General features: G+C 52.1%; 1 protein-coding gene across 1 annotated transcript in view; it reads right to left on the bottom strand.

The window, feature by feature from the left end:
- NUAK1 (NUAK family kinase 1) overlaps positions 1-22,059 on the bottom strand; it is a 72,983-nt gene that overhangs the window by 37,449 nt on the left and 13,475 nt on the right. The window contains exon 2 of the mRNA XM_045826408.1: positions 3,173-3,293. Coding sequence (XP_045682364.1) covers positions 3,173-3,293 — 121 coding nt within the window. The remainder of the gene's footprint in view (positions 1-3,172; positions 3,294-22,059) is intronic.

Raw genomic sequence — 22,059 nt, 5'->3', positions numbered from 1 at the left:
CACATGTGTCGTTGTCTCCTTCGGTCCTGCCGACAGCCCAGTGAGAGAGCAGGGCCCTGGCCCCCGTTTCCTGGATGTGGTCCCTGAGGCACCGATGCCCAGAGTTGCATGCCCATCCGCCCAGAGTTGCATGCGGGTTAGAGGCCACTGCGGACTGTCTGACGTGGGAATGCAAGCTCCTTCCTGACCCCCTGAAACCAGTCCGGGGGCGTTATGAACTGAGATGAATGGAGGCCTTCTCCATATGAATGGAGGGAGATCATTTCGAGCCATGCAAAGAACTTTAATTCCCAGTGGTACCCACCTGCAGCAGGGACTGGACTGAGGCCAGCTTGACCTTGATAATGGAATGTTCTCCCATCAAGGTTCCTCTCTGGCCTTCCCTTGGGAGGCACACAGACACCCGGCTCCCCGTTCGGGGACTCTGGTCACCCCAGATGCCTCTCAAATGAAGAACCTGGGAACTCCGTGCTGGGAGAACACTTTCTCTCTGCCTTCCCGATAAAGAAGGGTCCCGCCCAAGGTCAAGAACGCCAAACACAGAAGTGCTCCCAGAGCATGTGGCCCACCCCAGTCCCACCGTACATCTACTACGATCTTCAGGTTTCCCTAGCAACTGGGCCAGAGGGAGCCAGAGCACTGAGAAGTTCATGAAACTCACTCCCATCCTGCACTCTGTGACTCTCCTACTTCCAACCTCTAGAAGGTCCCCGAGTTCACCAGGGAGGTTCAGGTTTGTTTCATCAGCCTGAAATCCTACGTCAGCCATTTCTGCCTCAAAATAACGCCTCCAAGGCCCAGCCCGGATCCCACACGCCTCCGTGACAACGTCTAACCCACAGGCCTCCCCAGCCCCAGAAGACGCTGCGTACACACCTGCAGGACACCTTTCCTATCGTGCCTGGCATCACGTCCTGAGCACGAGACCCGTGCCATGTTCCTCTTTAGGAATCTCTAACCACGTTTCACACAGCATTACAAGCAGTAAACACGCAGCGGGCCTGCGGTTCCCAAGCTGTTAAAACTCAGATGGCCGGGTCCCACCCCAGAGGTGCCGATTCAGCAGGTCCTGGGGGAGGCCCGGGAACCTGCATTTCTAACAATCCCAGTTTATACTGACGCTGCGGGTCCAGGGACCGCACTTTGAAAATCACTGCAAGAGATGGCTGTGGGGTGAACAAATGACGGACGGAATGAAAATGTCCCTTAAAATCAAGATAAACAATAGTATCAACATTTCCTTCTGGGTGAGGAGCAAAACCCAGCAGGGAGCCAGAAGAAGGATTTTTTTTTTTATAAAGGTTTTATTTATTTTCAGAGAGGGGAAGGGAGGGAGAAAGAGGAGAGAAACATCAATGTGTGGTTGCCTCTCACATGGGTCCTCACTCTCCTACTGGGGACCTGGCCTGAAATCCAGGCATGCACCCCAACTGGGAGTCAAACCCGTGACCTTTTGGTTCGCAGGCCAATGCTCAATCCACTGCACCACACCAGCCAGGGCCAGAAGAAGGATTTTAAATATCAGAGAAACCTCAGGGTTACCCTTTTGTGTTCTCTTAGCGCTCACTGTGGAACTTCTCAGGATCAGACCAGCAATTAAAAATAAGTTCATTATTCTGACTCAACCATATATTAAAAATATCCTCTCTCCCTGGCTGGCATAGCTCAGTGGATTGAGCGCGGGCTGCGAACCAAAGCATCACAGGTTCGATTCCCAGTCAGGGCACATGCCTGGGTTGCAGGCCACAGCCCCCAGCAACCGCACATGGATGTTTCTCTCTCACTCTTTCTCCCTCCCTTCCCTCTCTGAAAATAAATAAATAAAATTTTTAAAAAATATATCCTCTCTATGTGTGTAGACGCAGAAAGAACTAGCTGAAAGTATGTTCACTGATAATGCTCAAGTGGGGATGCTGAGATTTCCATAAGCTTTACGATTTTTGTATCTCTGTATTATACGTGACCTTATTTTTACTGTAATCGTGTACCAATTTTATAAAGATAAAGCTATATAGGAATGTAGAAAGTTATAGGTATGCATGTACATATCCTCACATATACACATACAGGTATCCTTGAGAAACACTTAGGAAGGGCAAGTCTTGAAATTTTTTACAAGGAAATAATCAGAAGTGAACGTAAAAATGATATCCAAGGAGGATCACTAGAGCCCTGTTTACAATAACCAGAACCTGGAAGCAACTTAAATGTCTGACAAAAGGAATCAGACTCAATAAATTATGGTATTTCCATAAATGGAATATTATAAAGTATTTTAAAATGCCCCTGTAGGGGATATTTATGGACATGGGAAGAGATGCACAATATAAAAAATGAAAACCCATCAGCCTGAAAAACAGTATAAACTGTATGACCTAACTTTGGATGAAGACACACACAGATACAAAGAAGCGGATAAAAATATAAATATGGACAGAGAGCTTTTTATCAAACTGGGAGCTAGAACAGAAATTTTTTTTTAACATGAGTATTTTAACCATTTCTGGAATAAACACATACATTGCTTGAGTAATATTTTCCAGGAAATGTTTAAAAATGAGAAGCTGTGGGAAAGTTATACTCTCCATTTCTTCCCACGCGGGACCGAAGAGGTTGAAGCGTGAGCACTTCCGTAAGCTTGTCCCCTCCATGCCCTTCCATAGACATCAGGTACACCTTGGATCTGTTTGCATCAACAGATCCCTCTTTTTTTCCTCCAAGTTTTCTGGACCTGCTCAAAGGTAATTCCTAACTCAAAGAGCCTAGCTTTGAGTAACTCGTGACACCACCCCCAGAGCATCAGCTTTGGGGAAGGGCATTTACAATGTATCCACTGTTACTTGGTCACCCAACAAACCTGGCCTTTTTCCCCAGAAACCTCGGCTGTCTCACATACCGGCTTTCAGTAAGGTGGGTTGCTTAGCAACCACCAAGGCACTGGGAAGCCGGAAGAAGGCACCCGCAGGAGACAGTTTATGGCCAAAGTGAGCTGCGCTACATGTCTGGTTGTATTCAAGGTAACCAAATAAGAGATAACACCCGGCTATTTTTTGCATCATGAGGAAAAATACTTGGCTCCTGCCCAGAAGGGCAATTACCTAAAAATCTTGGCAGGCCTCATGGTATGAGAAATGGTAACTGATACGAGGATGAAAAAAAAAAAATCACTGACCTTCATAAATACTGATGATATGAGGATGGTTGAGGGATGACATAATCTCAATCTCTCGTCTGATGTGAACCATGTCTTGCTCATCCTTAATTTTGTCCTTACGAATGGATTTTATAGCGACCTGTAAAGTCAGGAAATGAAATGTTACTCAGAGAACGGAACAGATGCAAATCAGCCATTGGGAGAGTTTGGAAAATAAGTACAGATGTTCCATGTGGGCAGAATCGGCCGTAACCACCCCCCTCCAAAAAAAAAAAAGCTTCAAAATACCCCCATCGTGTCTTCCCTTCACAGCAGAAACACCCTTCTCCCGACAACAGAAAACATCAGGTTTGTACAGCCTGTGGTCTGGGAGGGTGAGGTTTCTTTTTCACAAAGTGGAGGCTGCTTCGGGCGGCCAGGTTCATTAACTCTAGGAATCCGGATCCTTTGAAAAAGGAAAAACGGAGGGCTCGGTCTACGGGGTATCAATGAGCACACACAGAGAGGCGAGATCAGTATCACTCCGCTCCGCCAGCTCTCCTGTCCGCCCCAGCTGGAGGCCACGGCCGCCCAAACCTGGGGTTGTTAGACTCCAGGTGATGCTTTGTTCATCCACTTGCGCAGATGCCAGATCCTCCTGACACCTTTCTGCGTGCCCAAGGCACCCTCAGCAGCACAGGTTGTGACCACAGGGCTCCGCCAGAGGACAATCTGGGGGAAACCGAGGGAGTGACAGCTGGACTCCTGCCCAGCCCCAGGTGATTCCCAAAGCTCCGCGCCTGCAAATCCGAACCAGTGAGAAGTGCCCCCCGGGCCCAAGACACGGAGCAATTACTCAAAAGAAATCCACACACACACAAAAAAAGGCATTAAATGTCAGTGGGAATCCAATAAGGAAAATTATACTTGCCAGTGGATTCATCTTTGCTCATGAGCAAGTGGGTTGGTAATTTAATTACCCTTGGCTCTACGGGAGGCAAAAACTACTTGGGTAGGGGAGGTATCCACAGGTAGCAAGGAAGCCAGCCAACCAATGCGCTGTCTGCTCCGAAAGCCTGGCTAGTGACCCCCAACCTGGTGTGCCTGTGGCCTTCCCTCCCCTGTCCCACGCTTTCCCAGATGGACGCGGTTAAACCTCGCTCTGGGTTCCGAAGCCATAACGTGCTCCAAAGAACAAAAAAATGTCCTTGTTATCGGCAGCCCAGGGTCACACCTGGACTTTCACAGGATGAACCACCGTGGGCCTCGGCAGGGTGGTAATCACATCTGTGGACAGTCACAGTTCTGGCTTCCACCGCCCGCCCCCCTCGAACACTATACATGGAAGCAATTCTAAAAGGCCGTGAGTCCATCGGTAACGCAACAAGGATTGGGAAACTGTTTTTGCTGTTTACTGACCTCCCCGAAACAGGTGACATCAACTAGCAGCTCCCCGTACTTGGCTGCGGAACCTTCCCCCATTGTAATTAAACCAGATTTTGTGTCGTTACTTGACTCGACACTAGTGGGGATCTTACTCACTGCTTTATCTCCGTGCTTAACAACATGCCTGGCACGTGGCAGGCCTGAGAAAACGGCGTGGGCAGGCAGGTAGACAGAATGGGAAGGAGAGGAGTTGGAAGGAGGGAGGCGAGATGGAGTGGGGAGGCAGGAGTTGATGCTACAAGGTGATGAGAGCTCGGACTAGAGCAGCGATAGGGAAACTGGCGCGGAAAAGAAGGAGCCACTTCTGCCAAACTAACCGCCGAGACAGGCGCGGTCGGAAGCCGACTTGCGATGTCTTGGACACCCTACCTACGTGGGTCATCGAGGAATGAGGAAAGCAGACAGGAAACACGGGCCACTCTGTTGGAGAAAAGGCGGCTGCACAGACATGAATGAGCCGCCGGCTACAAGGCCCCTTTTCACCGCGGGGCCAGGCTCAGAGCTACCCCAGGCCCTCGCGACAGCCCCATTCAGGAAGCAGCGAGAAAAGCCTCCGTGTGCTTACGTCAAATGTAAAGACATGACTGGAAGCCTTTATTTCACGCAAGCGGGGCCCGCGATGCTGAGAGCTGGTTCTCGGAGGCAGCAGACAGTGAACACACACAGGCCCGGAGGATGTGGGTGGCTGTTGGACTAACTCCTACATTCCTCCAGGAACGAAAGATGGGAGGAGGGGCGAAACCACCCCTTTGATTATGCAGCAGGCTGAACTTGGCCTTGAGGAGGCCCTATTGTTGCATGACAATAGGAAATACATTCTTTCACCATCCAGGGTCAGGGGAGGGTAGTGACACTCAATGGGAGGTGGGGGGGACAGTGAGAAAATAAGCCCCCCGTGTCAATTCCCCCCAGCAGGGGCCAGGGGCCAGGGGTCCCACAGTGCCTTTGCCAGGGGGATGCTTCCAGCGAGCGCAGTGTGAGCAGGGGGGCGCCCACATTCTAACGAAACCCCACTCAGCACTGAGGAAACTAAAAGGACTCCATAAATGTTAATAAGCAGGGTAGCTGTCCCTCCACAAAAGCCTCCCTCTTCCAACAATGAATCTTCTATTGAAAATGTGAAAGAGGGCTCATTCTGTCCCCTCTTCCAAAGGGGTGGGGGGGAGTCAGGAGGAGGCAGATGCCAGCACTCACTTAGAACCATGCGACCGCCCAGCCCAGCCCAGCCCAGCCAAGCAAGGGAGGGGTGGGGGGGGCTTTCAGGTCAACTCCCGCATCAGCAGCAGCAGCGAGGTGACTCACCCAAGGTCACAGAGCAAGTCAATGGCAAATCACAAAAACAATGACACAGTAGTAACGGCGGGGGCACTTCGCACTGGGCTAAGTGCCTTGGGCACCTCGGGTCCTCACATCCTTCTCATCACCCACAGGCTTCGGCTTCATGCACCCCTTGGGAAGCTCTGGGTGATGAGGCCTCCCCAGCCAGCCCCTCTGCTCCTTTCCCCAGTTGATCTTTTCGGGAACGTTTCATTCACACCGTCTGAAATTATCTTGCGTCTCAGTTTGCTGCATATTCTTTCAGCCTGTGGGCCAAACCCAGCTTGAGGCCTGTTGAGAACTAAGAATGAGCTGTCACATTTTAAACAGTCGTTTACAAAGAAGGAGGAGATCTGTAACCGTAGCTTGTCATGGAAGGTAGTGTCCGCTTCATGAACTTGACAGATAAACTCAGCCAGGGCACAGTGAAGCCACATTGCACAATGGTCAGCGGCGTGGCTTTGATTCCTAGTTAAAGTCCTTCACTAGCTGCGTGACCTTGGGCAGGTTCCGTAACCTCTCTGTGCTCCACTTTCCTCACCTGTCAAGTAGGGAAATAACAGTACCAGCTTCATAGGTGTCTCCCTGTGAGGATGACATGTCAAGGGTTTAAATGCCCCTGGCCCAGGGCAGATGTTCAGTAAGTGTCAAACATGTTAAACCTAGAAAGAGTGCCCCCCAAATAGGGCCTGCCTTCCTTCCTTTCATCCTCAAAGCAAACCTGAATTCCTTCCGGTTTCTCACGAGGAAGTGAGTGAAGGCCTTGGGAATGGAAACCACTTTTGTTCCCAAAGAACCCACAGGGCCGGACCATCTGTCCCCGGGGTCTTCACATTGTACCCTCATCAGAAATGTCAGGAAGCTCAGAGCAGCTGGGGCCGACCATGTATGGCACCTGAGCCTGAGACCAGACAGAAGATGACAAACTTGAACCTAGGGCCATCTTCCCCATCTCCTTCTTGGGATGACCCACCCAGGGGAACAAGGAAATGCAACCTTCCTCCATAGAATCAAAAGCCGGGCTCACGCTACCCACTCCGGCTTTTCTGGATTTGTCCATGCACTGGCCCCGCTGAGCGCCTGCCAGGTACCAAGCACAAGTGCGGAGACAGCACCGGAGGCAGCCGGCACGACTCCGCCCCAGCCCTCAAGGTGGGGGACAGGGAGGCAGACAAGGACAAGGCAGAAAAATTACACAATTACCTAATCTCCCTCGTGACCCAAGGCTACCGAAGACACGCACAGAGGATGCCAGCGTTATGGAAAAAAGATCCTCTCCAGCTTTCCTGCATCCTCCCCACATCTACAAAGACAGACTGAGATAAGTAAAGGGCCCAGCAGGAAGAGATAACCAAATGTCTGAAATCATACACCCTCCAAAAAATGAAAAATCCAATTTCTTCTAGCACGAATCAGATTTCACTCCACCTTCAAAAGGACTGGAGCGGGGAAGTCAGGTGTCTGAGCTCAATAGGATGCACAGCAGCTCCCGTAACTGTCCCCATGTCTGGACGGCACCGTGCGCCTTATAAAACAGTCTGCCGTTCAGTAAGGCCACCCCACTGCTTAATGTTTAAACCGTGTGCAGCAGCGGGTCCAGCCGGGAGCCCGCCCGCGCTGCCCTGCGGTGCCTGCCTGTTTGAGAGGCAGACTCAGCCCAGCCAATCCCCACCCCTTGTGAAATGGACAAACCCATCTCCTCCTCTGCAGAGGTAGGAGTTTGTTTTGGGGAAGAATCACCCCGAACCACCTGCTCTGCAGCCTTCCACCGTGGCCACTGGGAACGGTTAAGAGCTTGGTGGATCTCGGCAGGGCAGTCCAGGGAAAGGTTAGGCTTTTCCTGGCTGGCTGACCTCAGGCGAGCCCCTGCCTCACAGCCCTCAGTTTCCTCATCTGTAAAGTGGGGTTAGCAAGGCGTACCGCCTGGGGCAGCTGTAAGGAGCGGAAATAATGTAAGGAACCTGTCTGGCACACAGTGGACGGTGGTGACTATACATGAGACCTATCAGATAAGGGGTCCTGGACCATGTTTGAGGGGCGATGGGCGCACAGCAAATCATCTCACAGACCCCTCCCCTCCCTCCCCATTTCCCCCACGTGGCTTCTCCTCCCTATATTATACTGAAGGAAGAGCAGGTTAAAATTCCTGTCCAGCCCGCACGCCCGCACGCTGTCTCCCGGGCCTGCTTTGGGGAGGGGGCGACATTCTGGGCAGGTTGGGCGCGTACTCGAGGCTCTAGCCCAGGGCATCACTGCCTACCCTCGTCCCTCCACAGCCACCACCCGGGGACGCTCAGCCACCGCCATGTGTCGGCCTGCGTGGGGTGTTCTAGAATGGTGCCTCTCAAACAGGGGTCACGGGCATCTTGTTACAATGCAGATTCTGAATCCAAAGGTCAAAGGAGGGGCCTGGGATTCTGCACATCTAGCAAGCTCTCAGATGTTGCCAATAACCCAGGTTTGAGGACCCACTTTGAGCAGGGAGATCTTAGAGCTCTACCTTTGGCCTTGACACATCATTTTCTTGTTTGTTTGTTTGTTTGTGTGTTTGTTAGTTACACCATAGCAACACTTCTAAATCAGTGACAACATTCTTAATGGCAGTGACAAGCATTCATTGCATGTTAACCATGTGCCAGAGGCCCTGATCTCATTGAATGCTAACTGTGCCCCCATTTTAGAGGGGAAGAAACTGAGGCACAGAGGACACAAACATTACCCAAAGTCACACAGCTTGCAAACCTCGGAGCTCGGACTCCATCCCAGGGAGGCTGAGCCCAGAGGCTGCTGATTCTCGAGGCTGTGGATAAAGGTGGGAGAGACAGCAAAGGTGGCCGGTGACAGAATCTCTCGAAAGATCCCAAACGGTCTCCCAAGCCCAGTGTGACAGCCCAGCGTGACGGGCCCCCTCCAAGCAGATGAAGTCTTCCAGGGTCACCTGTGAGGTGCTGAGAGGTGGGACTAGGGAGTGAGCAGCAAGGAAGACACACAGCCATCAACCCTGCGTTAGCATCACTTAGTGAAAGCAAGTTTGCACTCAGTTACCTGGCAACAGGAGCTGGCAGCTGCCGCCAGCGCCATTCACCAGATGTGATCTCACCCCAGCCACGTTCCGTTCCACGGGGGCTGCAGGGCACGGAGTCAGAGGCAGCCCAGGGGCCTTTTCTGACCAAGGCGTCCATTGCAAGAGACCAGTCAAGCTGGAGGCCAGCGTGCAGACTCCTGTTCTCGCCTAAACCAGAGTTCGGGCAAGACGGAGCTGCACATGGGCCTCACGGGTCCGGAGCTCCCCAGGATCACCAAGTGGCTTCCACTCAGAAAACCTGTGCCCAGCCATCACCCAGGCAATATACCACCCAGGAGACCACCTCGCAGCCAAAGCCCCTAATTAATTAAATGACCCCCCTGGCTCTTTGTGAGCAGTCTGGCCAACTCAGGAAAACACTCCAGCAAGATGCCGTGATGCAACCGGCCGTGCAGGGACCCAGGCCAGCTCCGCCGTGGGGCCCGCAGGCCTCTTCCTCTCCGGCCTGTTGATTCATGTCGCTACAAGGGTGTTTTTTCAGACAGAAGCGGGTTGGAAGCCAAGAGTTGTATCAACAGGCTCTGAGAAGAGGCATCCTGGTGCCAGGCAGCGAGGTGTGTGTGTGTGAAAAAGAGCTGCTTCTTCAAAGAATGGCATCCCCCCCATTCGCCGCCACCTGCAGCCCTTTGGTCTCGTAAGAGGTTCTAGAAACATAATCTTCTGTTCTCATCCTCTACTTCCCAAAACTCCCCATCCCAAAACTCCCCGTAAATGGCCAAGCAGCCGTTTACGATGCTGTTTCCTCAGAGGAGACTGCTTTTGCTCCCGCCATGACAAATGCATTCTATTTCCAGAATTTCAGCGGCAAGTCAGACTTTCATGTGACGGCGCCAGGGCCTGCTTAGGTGGACCTTGGAAAGGCGTGGGGCTTTTTTTTTCTACAGGCGCAGTCAGTCCTTGATCTCTGTCACTCCCCCTCCAAGAACCGAGCTAAGATTGTCTTTATTGCACGTGGTGATGCCACAAGGGAAGTGGAATTAATGACTAAGAAATCTCGGGCAGATTTACACTCCCTGCATGGCAGGCGCTGGGGTTTGTAAACACGAGATAGTGGCCGTGGCTGACCGAGCCATGGCAAGAAGGCCAAGGGAAAGTTAACACCGGCAGCAATGCCAAAAACAAGCAACAGTTAGATTCTCAGAGAGAGCGATTTGCCAAAAGGTGGTGAGCTCACCCCTTGCATCAGATCCCCTGGTAGTGGGGGGGGGGTGCAGGGGGACCTATCAAAATGCAGACTCCAGGGCCCGCCCAGAAATCTGTTGAATTTTAAGGGTGGGGGCAAGCTGGTATCGTGACAAGCATTTTTTATGAGCGTCCCCGGTGACTCTGCCGCACACTGAAGTTTAAGAAATGCCATCTTATGCCAGGGTTAAGTGTGGCCACGATGGCCCTTATTATCCTGTACCCTGAATATGATGCAGTCCTGTTCGGCATTCGGTGATTAGTGAAAGTTGACGAGCTGCCCATCTATATCGAGGGTAATTATAAACCAGCTGCTTCCTGGAGAGGACTGACGCGGTGACCTGAATTAATTTACCGCTGGCAAATGGAAGGCTTCTTCCTCTCCTCCTAGCCCGAGGCAAGCCTGTGGCCGCTGTAAGGGCAGGAAGCCGGCTGCTAATGGATGACTTCATGCTCCGCACACAGGCTGGGGCTCCCACGCCTGGTAAAAGTGAATGTGTCCAAAGCAGGGAGAGAAGGGGACCCCTGGAGCCTGTGAGGAGCCTGCTGCCTGCTCTCTCTGAGGCTGTGAGGAGCCTTCTTTCACCGGGACCCTCCGGAAGTGTCTCTCCAGGCTCTGACGGCTCTCACAAACATCCCCAAGGACACCTGCATGAAAAGGCTTCTCGGAGCACAAAAGGTGCTACACAGGTACCTGGTGCTGCGGAAAGACTGAAAATGCAAGGCCGTGCTGAGTGGCCAAGCAGCTGTTTACGAACTTTCCGTGTCACCACAAGCCAAATGCAACACCAGCTCCGAATTCCCAAGTACCACTGCTTTTCTTCCAGGGGACACCTGCCCTGGGGAGGAGGAGGATGGGCCGGACCAGAGGCCCGAGGTTACTCCCAAGCTGGACCGCCTCACCCGGTAGCATCCGATCCCCCTGACTCTGTTTATAACTCGGCTTGGATAAGCTTAGGGTTGTGCAACTTTTATTTATCAGCCTCCAAACCCAGCAGAGCCCCAGCCAGATCCGCTGAGAAACCCGGTGTCAGCGCTTCGACCCTGTCATCAGTCACAGCCAGGCCCAGGCGCGCCCTGCTGTGCAGACAGGTCCTCGGGAAAGCGAGTCACAGGCTCAGCATCCTCATCAGCAATGAGGATGACAAGAGTGCCAACCCCTCTAGTTGGCATCGGTAGGAGTCGTAAGGGCTTGTGCGTAGGATGGAGGGCAGAGAAGGCCAGGCATCACGGTTAGCACCATTATCGTCAGCAGGTGTCAGAGCTACAGTCACCTTAGAAGGTTCCATGCCACCTCCCCTCCCCTATTTTACAGGTGAGGAAACCGAGTCCCAGGCAGATTCAAGCACAGGTCCCAAGTTAACAGCAGCACTGGAATGGAGGCAAGAGTCCGGAGTCTCATTCCAGCCCCGGATGAGGAGTCTGGACAAGGAGTCCTCAATTCTAAGCTGCAGCCAGCAGCCGGACAGACTCTGCCACAGAAAGGTGCCCACAGGTGCACATGTGGCAGGCACCTGCACGGCCCAGTCCCCGGAACTGCTGCATCGTTAATGCCCTGAGATGAGGATGTGGGGAGTGGCGGACGCACCTCGTCGTGCTGGCAAACCATGCCCCACTTGGCAGCGCGGTGCCTCCTTTCGGCCCCATCTGATGCCGGAGGGGGGGGGCGGGGGGGGGTGTCCCCACACAGACACGCCAGGGACACTGTCTTCAGTTCAATCCTGTCCAAACCGTGTTCCAGTTTCTGAAGGCTGATTTGATATTGCACATGAACAGGCATACTTTGGGAGGTGTTGATCCCATTATTTTTTAATGCACTGAAAGCACTGCCTTTACAGATTAACTTCTGGCTGCTCCCTGGCTTTGGGAGCAAGGCACAAGGAACCCAAAAGACCGAAGAAACAAAACCCGTTCTTTGAAGGGAAAGGAAACTAGTCAACTGCGTTTAATGGATCCAGGTGAGCAGGACTAAAAGGAACAAGTTCTTAAATCCTCAAACTCTCGAAATACACAAAACATGCAAACAAGGGGGCATGGCTTTAGATTTGATTTTATACTTTAACCACGGGTGATTTTATAGCTAAGGGAAAGAGGAGATTCTTTAGAAGTTATTTTTATCATGACTGACTCCCTCTTGCTCGAAAAACTGATTTATGGCCATTAGAGTGCGCAGACGTATCAGACAAGGAAGGAACAATAGCCCGGGCTGCAGCCCGTCCCCCAGGGGGCCTCATCCATCATTCCCTCCCAAGCAGAAGCTTCTTTTCCTTCCAAGGGAAGCGCTCGCTGTCCATTATGCAGAGAGTGAACAGGCTGGTTCCTGCTCCACAGCCCCATTGCAAAATCTATCTGCATGCTTATCAGCCCGCCAATTACTGCCCCACAGACCTGCCGGGGGTGCTTGCCACGGCAACGCCTCCGGCTACAGATGCACAGCACCCCCATTCCCAGCAATGACAGCCCGACCCCCAAGGAGCATGCTCAGTTCCAGGCAGGCATTTCCTGTCGCCGGGATCAGGATCTCTGCCAGGATCCCTATCTTCAGCTGACCACCTCCTCCACATCCATCCCCTGCGACGAACCCCAGAAAGCTGGTCCGGGCCCCTTTCATAACCTCGCTCACCATTCCTGGTAGGGTTCACCCACAGAGAGACTGTTTTCCTCAGTGCAACGCCAGGGCCCAGCAGGTGCCTGCTGTGTATGTCATAAATGCCAAGGAGCCAGGGCTGAAATGCACCCCAAGTATTAAAACGGACCCTTAATGTTACACTACGTGAAGGCAGGCAGACAGAAAAAAGATGAATCCTGTGTGATTTCACTTACATGTGAAATATAAAAGATCCAAACTCACAGAAGTAGAGAGTCAATGGGTGGCAGTGGCCAGGGGCCCGGGTGGGGGAGTGGGGTGATGCCGGCCGCTGGGCCCAGACTTCTGGCTGGAAGGTGACTACGTTCCAGGGAATCGCACGTGCCGCACAGTGAGTAGGGTTAACGCTGTGGCATCACACATCGGGAGATCTGAAGGGTGTAGATCTTAGATGTTATCGCCACCCACACGAGCACACAAATTGTGAAGACGACCGTCACGCAAGGGGATGGAGGCACCGACTAAGCTTGCCGTGATCCTCGTTCTGCCACGTACATGTGTATCAACACACCACCTCACACACCTCAAACCGGCACATGTCCTGGGTCATTCTGTGTCAGTAAAGCCGAGGGGCAAGAAAAGACCCATGAAAACCATAAAGCCACAGCAGGACACCTCACCATCCCACAGGCCCCTGCCCCTGAGTCTCCTCGTACGTACTACTCTCTCAAGTGTTCAATCCAATCCGTCCTTGTCCCAGGATCACTTAGCCTGAACTCGCTCATCTTTAAAGTGGCGACAGGCTGGCAGCTAACTCCCCACGGTAGCTAACGGCACTCGTAATAATCACCAGTCATCAAGCCCCTCACACACGCCAGGCCCTGGGCACCGTCCTGTGAAACGCCTCAACCTCTCACTCATTAAATTCTTGCAGAAGCATTACCGTTTCTTCTTTCTCCATGAGTCTACACTGCGTCTGAGGGGGGGGTTAACTTGTCCTGGGGCACACACTAACAAGCAGGAGAGCTGGGTCTCGCCAAAAGCACCCGGAGACCGCACTCTTAACCTCTGCACCGCCCTGACAAGGGACGCCACCCCGTGCCTGGCACACGGTCAGTATCTGATGAACAGGAACTCGATCAGAGTCTCTGGAGACGAAGGCCCTGCCAAAGCCGCACCGCCTTGTCCCCACCCCGAGTCTTTTTCAAAGCTAAAATTTAAGCCACCTCCACCTTCAAACGCACAGCCACTGGTGTTCCTCGCTGCTCTCCGTGAGACCAGTCAATGCAGTGGGCAGAATGGGACAGCAGGGCCTGGGAGGCGTGTCCCTAAATGATGCAATAATGATTCAATGCTCCAGCAAGCAATTTGAGGAAATCTACTGTGAATAGGGCATTGATCCAGGTGCTGTAAAACACGACCCAGACCTACCCTTTAAGTTGTTTACAATCCATCTGGAAAGAGCAGTGGACACGGGGGCTCCTGCCTGCCCTGCACCCATTCACCCTTCTACTTAGCAGAAACCCCTGACTTTACTCTGGGGACCAGCGCTACCTCTATTGGATGCAGTTTTAAAGAGACAGTCAGTCAAGATAATTCATGCCAGTGGATGCACCCACGATCCTAGAGTTTAACTAAGGAGATGCTCTTTCCCCAGAGTTGAATTTGCAGTGGTCGGAAAGAGCTGGGGCATTCATCCCAACAACGATCTCAGACAAGACCGTCTGTTAGTGGCTCCTCCTACCTAGCTCCTCAGAGCTTTCTCAGTTCTCGTATTTCTCCTCCCAAGTTTGGCGCTGTGGGATACGCTGACCGAGAGGGATACGCTCATTAACTACTTTAATCAGTAAGGGTCCTTTTGACACATCTTGCAGAAAGGTGCAGGGCATCTAGCCATGTTTTTTGCCAAATAATATTCACACCAAATAAATATTTACCAGTTGTTACAGACTGGATTGTATGTGTGCACGCCTCCCCACCAAACACACACAGGTTCATTTGTTGAAGCCCTCCTCTCTGGCGTGACTACGGCTGGAAACAGGACCTTTAAGAGAATAATTCAGGTTGGCTGAGGTCATCGGGGTGGGGCCCCGATCCAATGGGGCTGGCGTCCTTATGAGAGGAGGAAGAGACGCCACCAGGAGCACAGCGCACCAAGGAAAGGCCGTGTGAGGACACCGCCAGAAGGCAGCTGTCTACAAGCCGTGGAGAGAGGTCTCACCACAAACCAGTCCTGCTGACACGTTGATCTCGGACTTGAGCCTCCAGAAGTGCAACAAAATTAAATTTCTGTTGTTTACGCCACGCAGTCTGTGCTGTTCTGTTACGGCTGCCTGAGCGGACTCACGTGCTCTAACCATTGTCCGCGAGACCGAAACACAGCAGCACACAAACTAACGACTGGGAGGGTCATTCACGGCCCACACCAGGCCCGGCGAGCAGAGGGTGCGGAACAGGAGCCCCAACCGCCCTGTTCACGCCTGCGTCCCCAGGATCTAAGGAACAGTCTGGCCCCCCAGCAGACATGCAATAAATATTTGTTCCGTGGAACTGAATCAAACATGATGAATATCAGAAGTCCTAATTTTCTCGAGAGTGATTCCTTTCTCACCCACCCACCCACGACCACCAACCTGGCCCAGTATCGACCGGTTGCTGAAGTCAGACTGCCGACCCAGATGATACCCCAGGGTCCACTCTGCTCTGTGCTGCTTCTGTACTTGTGGGTAAGACCACAAACCCACAGGAGCAATACCATGCTGTAAACGACCCACTCCTTTGTATACAATGCCACCCCACTTTATTTCACTCTCCCCGGCACCCCATGAGACAGGCAAGACAAAGAAGCTGCAACTGAGGGAAAACAAGTCCCCAAGTCCCCACGGGTCATAAAGTCACACCCAAGTTTCAACCAAAGTACTTGGAATCTGTGGCTAATGCTCCTTCCGCTGGACCACACCTGTTTCCACAATTGCATCAAATCTATGGAAACGCGGGGTGAAGAAGAAACACCCTGAGTCCCGGAACTGTGGTGCTTCCTTTTTCTGGAACTTCAGCCTTGGGGGAAACTAGCTCAGACATCAGACTGTTCAAATGTCATGGGCGACCTGGCCAGGGAGCTAATCAGAACAATTTGGGAGTGCGGCGAAACAAGGACACCCTTTCCTGGATCTGGCCTTCATGGCAACACTTCATAAGAACCGTTCTCTTACAACAAAACTGTCAAATCCAGCAACCACAGGCCAGAAACATCCCAGCTGAACCCCGCCAAGCTGCTTTCTGATGTACCGTGCACACAAATACCAAGATTCCCCAGATGTTCCCCATGTAAAACATTTGGTTTGAGACACAGCCCTTCTTCCCCTCAAACTCTTACATTTGTTTAATGGACTCATACAGTTCAGCTAAAATATCCTGGAGCAGACATCTGAAGCCAGAAGCCAGCCCGGCTCTGATGCAAGCATCCCATCTGCAGAAAAGACAAACAAGTAAATAAGACAACCCTCCCCGAGATTTATGCTCCCTGCATCTTTTAAGCAGGTCATTAAATGTCAGCTATATACGGAGAGCAATGCATCGGGCTTTCAAGTGTGTTTCTGAATCCATCTCCTTGTTAATCTAAGACGGATGTCCAAACAGAGCCGTGCGTCTGGCATGCCGAACAGAAGGCCACATTCTCTCTTGCTTCCTCCCTCAGAAAAGGAGTTTAAAAAATCTGTCACTTGAGCAAAAAAAAAAAAAAAAAGATGACTGAGGTAAAGGTAGGTTCTTCCTGGATTTAGTTATCCAAATATAGCAATAATTCCTTTAAGTGCAAAGCCCCTGCACCCACAATCCAGGACACAGGCCAGAGGTGGCGAGAGCTCTGGAAGCAGCACACGTACGCTTCCGGAGGGGAGTGGGTAAAAAAAAGCTGTGGTACACTTACACCATGGAATACTACTTGGCCATAAAAAAGAAGGACCGCTTACCTATCACAACAGCGTGGGTGGACCTAGAGTGTATTAGGCTAAATGAAATAAGACAGAGAAATACACCACCATATGAATTCACTTATATGTGGGATCTAAGAACAAAATAAACAAAATAGAAACGGATTCATAGACACAGAGAATAGACTGACAGCTGTCAGAGGGGAGGAATTTAGGGGGCTAGGTGAAAAAAGGTGAAGGGACTAAGCAAAAAACGAAACTCACAGACACAGACAACAGCATGGTGATCACCAGTGGGAAACGGGGTGGAGGGAGGAAGGGGATGGTAAAGGAGGGAGAGATAAATGGCAATGGGTAGAGGCGTGACTTGGGGTGGTGAACACACAATACAATGTACGGATGATGTCTTACAGAACTGTACACCTTAAACCTGTATAATCTTATGAACCAACGTCACCCCAACAAATGCAATAAAAAAAGAGGTGGCAAAATTGAAAATGCACTGGACCTTGAGTCAAGAGACCCAGCTTGGCCACATACTATGTAGGTGACCCTGGCCAGCCCTGCTCCCCGCATATGGCTCACACTGTTACATAGGACGAAACTTCACGAGAGCCACTGCCAGGGACAGCTCAGCTGTGCAGGCTCTATGAATAGGGATCATAAACCCTTAGAAGAGCCAAGAAATGTCATCAACTCCAAGCACTGAGCCCCCCCTCCCCCGCAGATGGTCACCCACAGGCTTCCCACTAACGACCCTCACAAGCTTGGACCCAGCAAATCCGTGGGAAGGTGGGAAGAGAGAACTAGACGGCCGCTGGAGACAGCCTCACTGACAGAATCAAGGCAGAACAGCTAACTTCCCCTTCAGTCTTGTCTTGTGAGTTTTCAGTACTGAGCATGCATTATTTTTGCTGTAGGGAAAAGAAGAATTTGACTGTGTGAAAAGGTCACAAGAAGGACTGAAAGCTGACGAGGGAGAAGACAGACAAACCATACACGGCAGACACGGGAACTCCCAAACACGGTGCTAAGGACCACGGAGGAGGTCCCCAGGGACATGGAGACAAGGGTCATCCACCTTCGAGGTACTTTGTGTGAAGAGCCCAGCAAGTACACATTTACCGAGAAAGATTTCCATAATAAATAAATACAACTTTTTTAAAGATTGGCCCTTACATGGGCAAGCTTCAGTTACACGGAAAAATATATTTAGACCTCTCTAATATAACTTCTTATTTCCACTCAACCAGGCATCAGATGAACCAGTCCTCTCCACCTCCTTCAGTGAGGCCCCTGCCAGGTAGAACCGCCCCAGTTCTTGGGTCTGCCTTTCCCATACTCCCCCCGCCCACCCCCCCTCGCCACCCCAGCCACGCCACCTGCCCCAGCGTGGCAGGCTCCACGGTCCACAGAACATCTCCCTGTCCAGCAAGGCCATCCATTCTAAGGATAAAAAAAACGCCCAGACTGCAGACTCCTGTTTACTCTCGTCACTGCCGAGGACAGACAAAATGCATCGAGACAACATATAGAAAATGCTCTGCAGTGTGACAACAGACAGTACGTGCTCCAAAGCCGCTTCTTAAATCACTGTTACTGACAGATAAGCTGAGATGTGTGTGAGCAAGAGCCCTAGAGTGAGGTCCTCAAAGCAGGAGGTCGAGCGGACGATGTGGGGCGGGGGGGGGGGGTTGGCCACGTGAGACAGGGGTCGGAGAAAGGGAACAGCTGCCGCCTCTTTGAAGAGGACATTTCAGGTCACCCCACTAAAAGCAGTCCCTCCAAGTGTGCTTCAGCGGCCCCCGGGGAACCCGTTTTGCAGGACGGAGTTATTTCCCTGAAATGAACAGACGCGCAAAGGTCGCCACAACTGGGGCCTAAAAGGAAAACAAGCCGGCTGCCGATTTACGGGCAGCCTGTGATGTAACAGAGCCCAGGGTCCCGGCCCGGGTCCAGTGGGGTGGCCTCGGGCACACCGTCCTCCCTGAAGGGAGCCCACTGGGGGCGTGAGTGTGGGAGGGGATCCACTTCCTGTAGGCAGGGTCCCAGCGTAACCAGTGGGGACACCTGCAGGAGGACAGACCCTTGGACCTCGGCAATCGGTGTACGTTAGCCAGTGGCTCTCAACTCCCACGGTGCACTACAGCAACCCACAGGGCAGTTTAAAAATGCCGCTGCTTGCGCCCCTCCCCCCGAGAGCCTGTAAAAGGTCCCGGGTTACTCTAGCGCTCAGCTGGGGCTGAGAACCAGTGCTGCAGCGGGAAGAGCCACGGCAGGGCCACACGGCCCTGAGTTTGGACCTCAGGGGCCATGGTGAGTTCAAGAGCGGATCAGTCACTCTTTCTGAGCATCGACTTCTTTAACTGCGAAGTGGGGACAGTGGTCACTACCTGTCACAGGGCTGCTGTGAAACGAGAGGAGGCGCGTAAGCTGCCCACCTAGTGTCCTGCAGAAGGCACACACGGAGTGTCCTATAAACGTCCGCTCCTCGCTCCCTCTCACACTCTGGAGCGGGTCAGGAGTTCCGGGGCTCCCAACTCGAAGGGCGTCCTGCCTTGCTAAGCAGGTATAAAGAGGGCGGAAGGCAGACATGGCCTCCCTTATGTCGGATGCCCCACCACGCGTACAAAATCCACACACACAGAACCCCTCCACTGGGTGAAACAGGCATGTTCGACGCCAAAACCACATAAAAACTGAGTCGCCAGCAGCAGGATAAGGAAACACCTAGTTTTTAAGGTTTGCTTTGCTTTTCCTAACTAGACGATAAACCCGTCTTGGGTGTGACACTTTCTCAAGAAGGCCCTACCTATGTCTCTGTCCCCTCGTCAGGCCAGGCACAAGCTCACACCTGGTAGCACCACACAGGCCTGGCACGTAGTAGGCCCAAGGGAATGTGCACGGAATGAATGAATTTTGCTCCTTGAGGCCAGGGATGGGTATGTACAGGTCAGGAGCTCATAATGCCCAAATGTATTAATCCCCTACACAGGCATTTCATCAATACACTTGAATTCTGATCCTGAGAACAGGACATAAAAGCCCACTGGGCATGTGGGAGGCAGCCACTCAGAGGCCAGTGACCGTGGGCAGCAAGCACTTTGGGGTTTGAGTGGCGCACACATGGGCCAGTGACAGTTCCGTGCTGCTGTTCATGCGCTGTACTGTGGGGAGGCTGACAGTGTGCACCTCTCAGGGCTACCCTGAGGACAGATGTAGGTCAATGGTTCCACGGGCTTAGACCCTCACCTGCCACCATTCCTATGATGCAACTGTTTGCTGCAATTATTATTATTATTATTATTCCATGGAAGGATAACAGCAACAAGACCTCAGGCTTCAGGCCCAGTCTAAAGACCCAGGGTCTTCGAGCCCTGTGGTTATCACCAGAGAAGGTGTGGAATGGTGTATCCCCAGGTGACTGTAGCAACCAGCTTCCCATTGCTGTGTTTCCCCGACCACAGACCATGGTCAAACCCCTCCTAATCACCTGGTCAAAACACTTACGATTCCCAGGTCTCCCTGAGTCCCACCCCGGACCTGCTGGATCAGATGCTCCCGGGTGGGTGCTGAGGAAGGTGCATGTTAACAGGCTCACCCAGGAGATGTACAGGTCCCCACAAACTGAAGACCCGCTGGATTGGATAAGCTCCTTAACTAGAGGATTGCCCCTGTCTGCTCAGCCCCGTACCCCAGAGCCCCGTACCGTGCCTGACACACAGTCTGTGCTCAACAAATAGATATCAGATGAATCCATTCAGTGGTTACAGCGTTAAGAAGAATTCGTTCAATTTTTCGAAGGCCCACTGTGTGTCAGGCACATGCAAAGCAATGCTGAATCAGACAACTTCATTCATTCGTTCTGAAAGTCCTCACTGGGGGCTCACTCCATGCCAGGCACTGCCCTAGACACTGGAGATACGGAAAAGATGATGAGTGAGGCTGCTTGGAGATCATTACAGATGGTGACAAGTGCTGCGTATGAAGCTCATACAGCCACGTGAGGGGTGGAGCGTGTTGCTGCAATCGTTCAGCTCAGCATCGAGGGCAGCGCTATCCTTCAGAACCTTCTATGAGGACGGAAATGACCTTCCCTGCACTGTCCAATGGTAACCACGGAGACACACAGGGTTATTTATGAAGCACTTAAAATGTGGCTAGTACGGCCAAAGGATTGAAGTTTTCATTTTGTTTCATTGTAAGTGATTTTTATTTTAACAGCCACATGTATCCATAGAAAGCAGTACAGGTCTAGAGGCAAAAAGAGAGAAGCAAGCTAGAAAGTGTAACACTCAGCAGTCTGTGCTCAGGGCAGACTGGGGGAGGGGAGCGAAGAGATCACCATGTGTTATCAAATGCCTCTCATTCAATTACCAGATGCCCTCATGTTCTCAGGCGCTGGGAACTGAAGAAACAAGGTCAGGTACAAGGCATTGTACTTGGGCTGGAATTTTTATAGCCCATGATCAGTGGGAAGTGGTATGCAGCCCGACCAAGCCCTGGAGACTGTGGTTCCAGCACACGCCACCACCCGAAAAGCTGCCCGCAGCTGCCGGAGAGATCTTTTCCTTCCCCGTCATTGCGCTGATGGTCATTCTGTCCTTGGCTGCAACGTCCCTCTGGGCCCGAGACACTGCACAGATTTTATGAGCTTTCTTCGCTCCAAGCCTAAGTACAAATACAAGCCTCCTAAATTCCACCGGAAAATTGGGGACTAATCCAAACATTTCATAAAATTAGAACTCATTGTGGGGCTGAAAGGAATTCAGACTGTGCCGCCACCAGAGTAATGCAAAATATTTGTTATCATTTTTTCCCTTCGCGAGCTGTTTTAAGAAGCAAGTGCTTTTTCTGCTCCAAGCAAAGGCGGCCGCAGGGGGAGCGGAGGGGGGAGGAAATGGGAGAGTTTTTGTTATTTCTCTGTGGTTTGCAAAAAGCATCGCCAGATGAAAACATCAAGGAGCCCCGCCTGACTTCCAAGTCCCTCAGCGAGCAGCGATCACACACACCTTCCCGCTCTCGGCTGCCTCTCGCCTTTACACGCTCAGTGTTTTTCCTGGAGAACGGCACTCCGGAGCCTTATTTTTCCGCTTGCACTTTAACCCCAGAATTTTTAGATCTGAGATCCTGTTCGCGAGAGAGACCTGGCAGTCATTCCTCCGGGCGCGCACGCCTGCGGCCTGGCCCCCACCGTCACCTGCCAGGCACCGTGTGGGGCACCAGCGAGCAGCACCGAGGGACATCACGCCTGGCGGAACGCGTCTTCACGCAAAGACGTCAAACCAGGAAGCGTCATGCCCGGCGGAACGCGTCTTCACGCAAAGACGTCAAACCAGGAAGCGTCATGCCCGGCGGAACGCGTCTTCACGCAAAG

The sequence above is a fragment of the Phyllostomus hastatus genome, unplaced genomic scaffold (assembly GCF_019186645.2).
Source record: "Phyllostomus hastatus isolate PE091 unplaced genomic scaffold, TTU_PhHast_1.1 phas_scaffold_755, whole genome shotgun sequence".
NCBI classification, from domain to species: Eukaryota; Metazoa; Chordata; class Mammalia; order Chiroptera; family Phyllostomidae; genus Phyllostomus; species Phyllostomus hastatus.
This window is presented reverse-complemented; position numbering and strand designations above follow the sequence as displayed.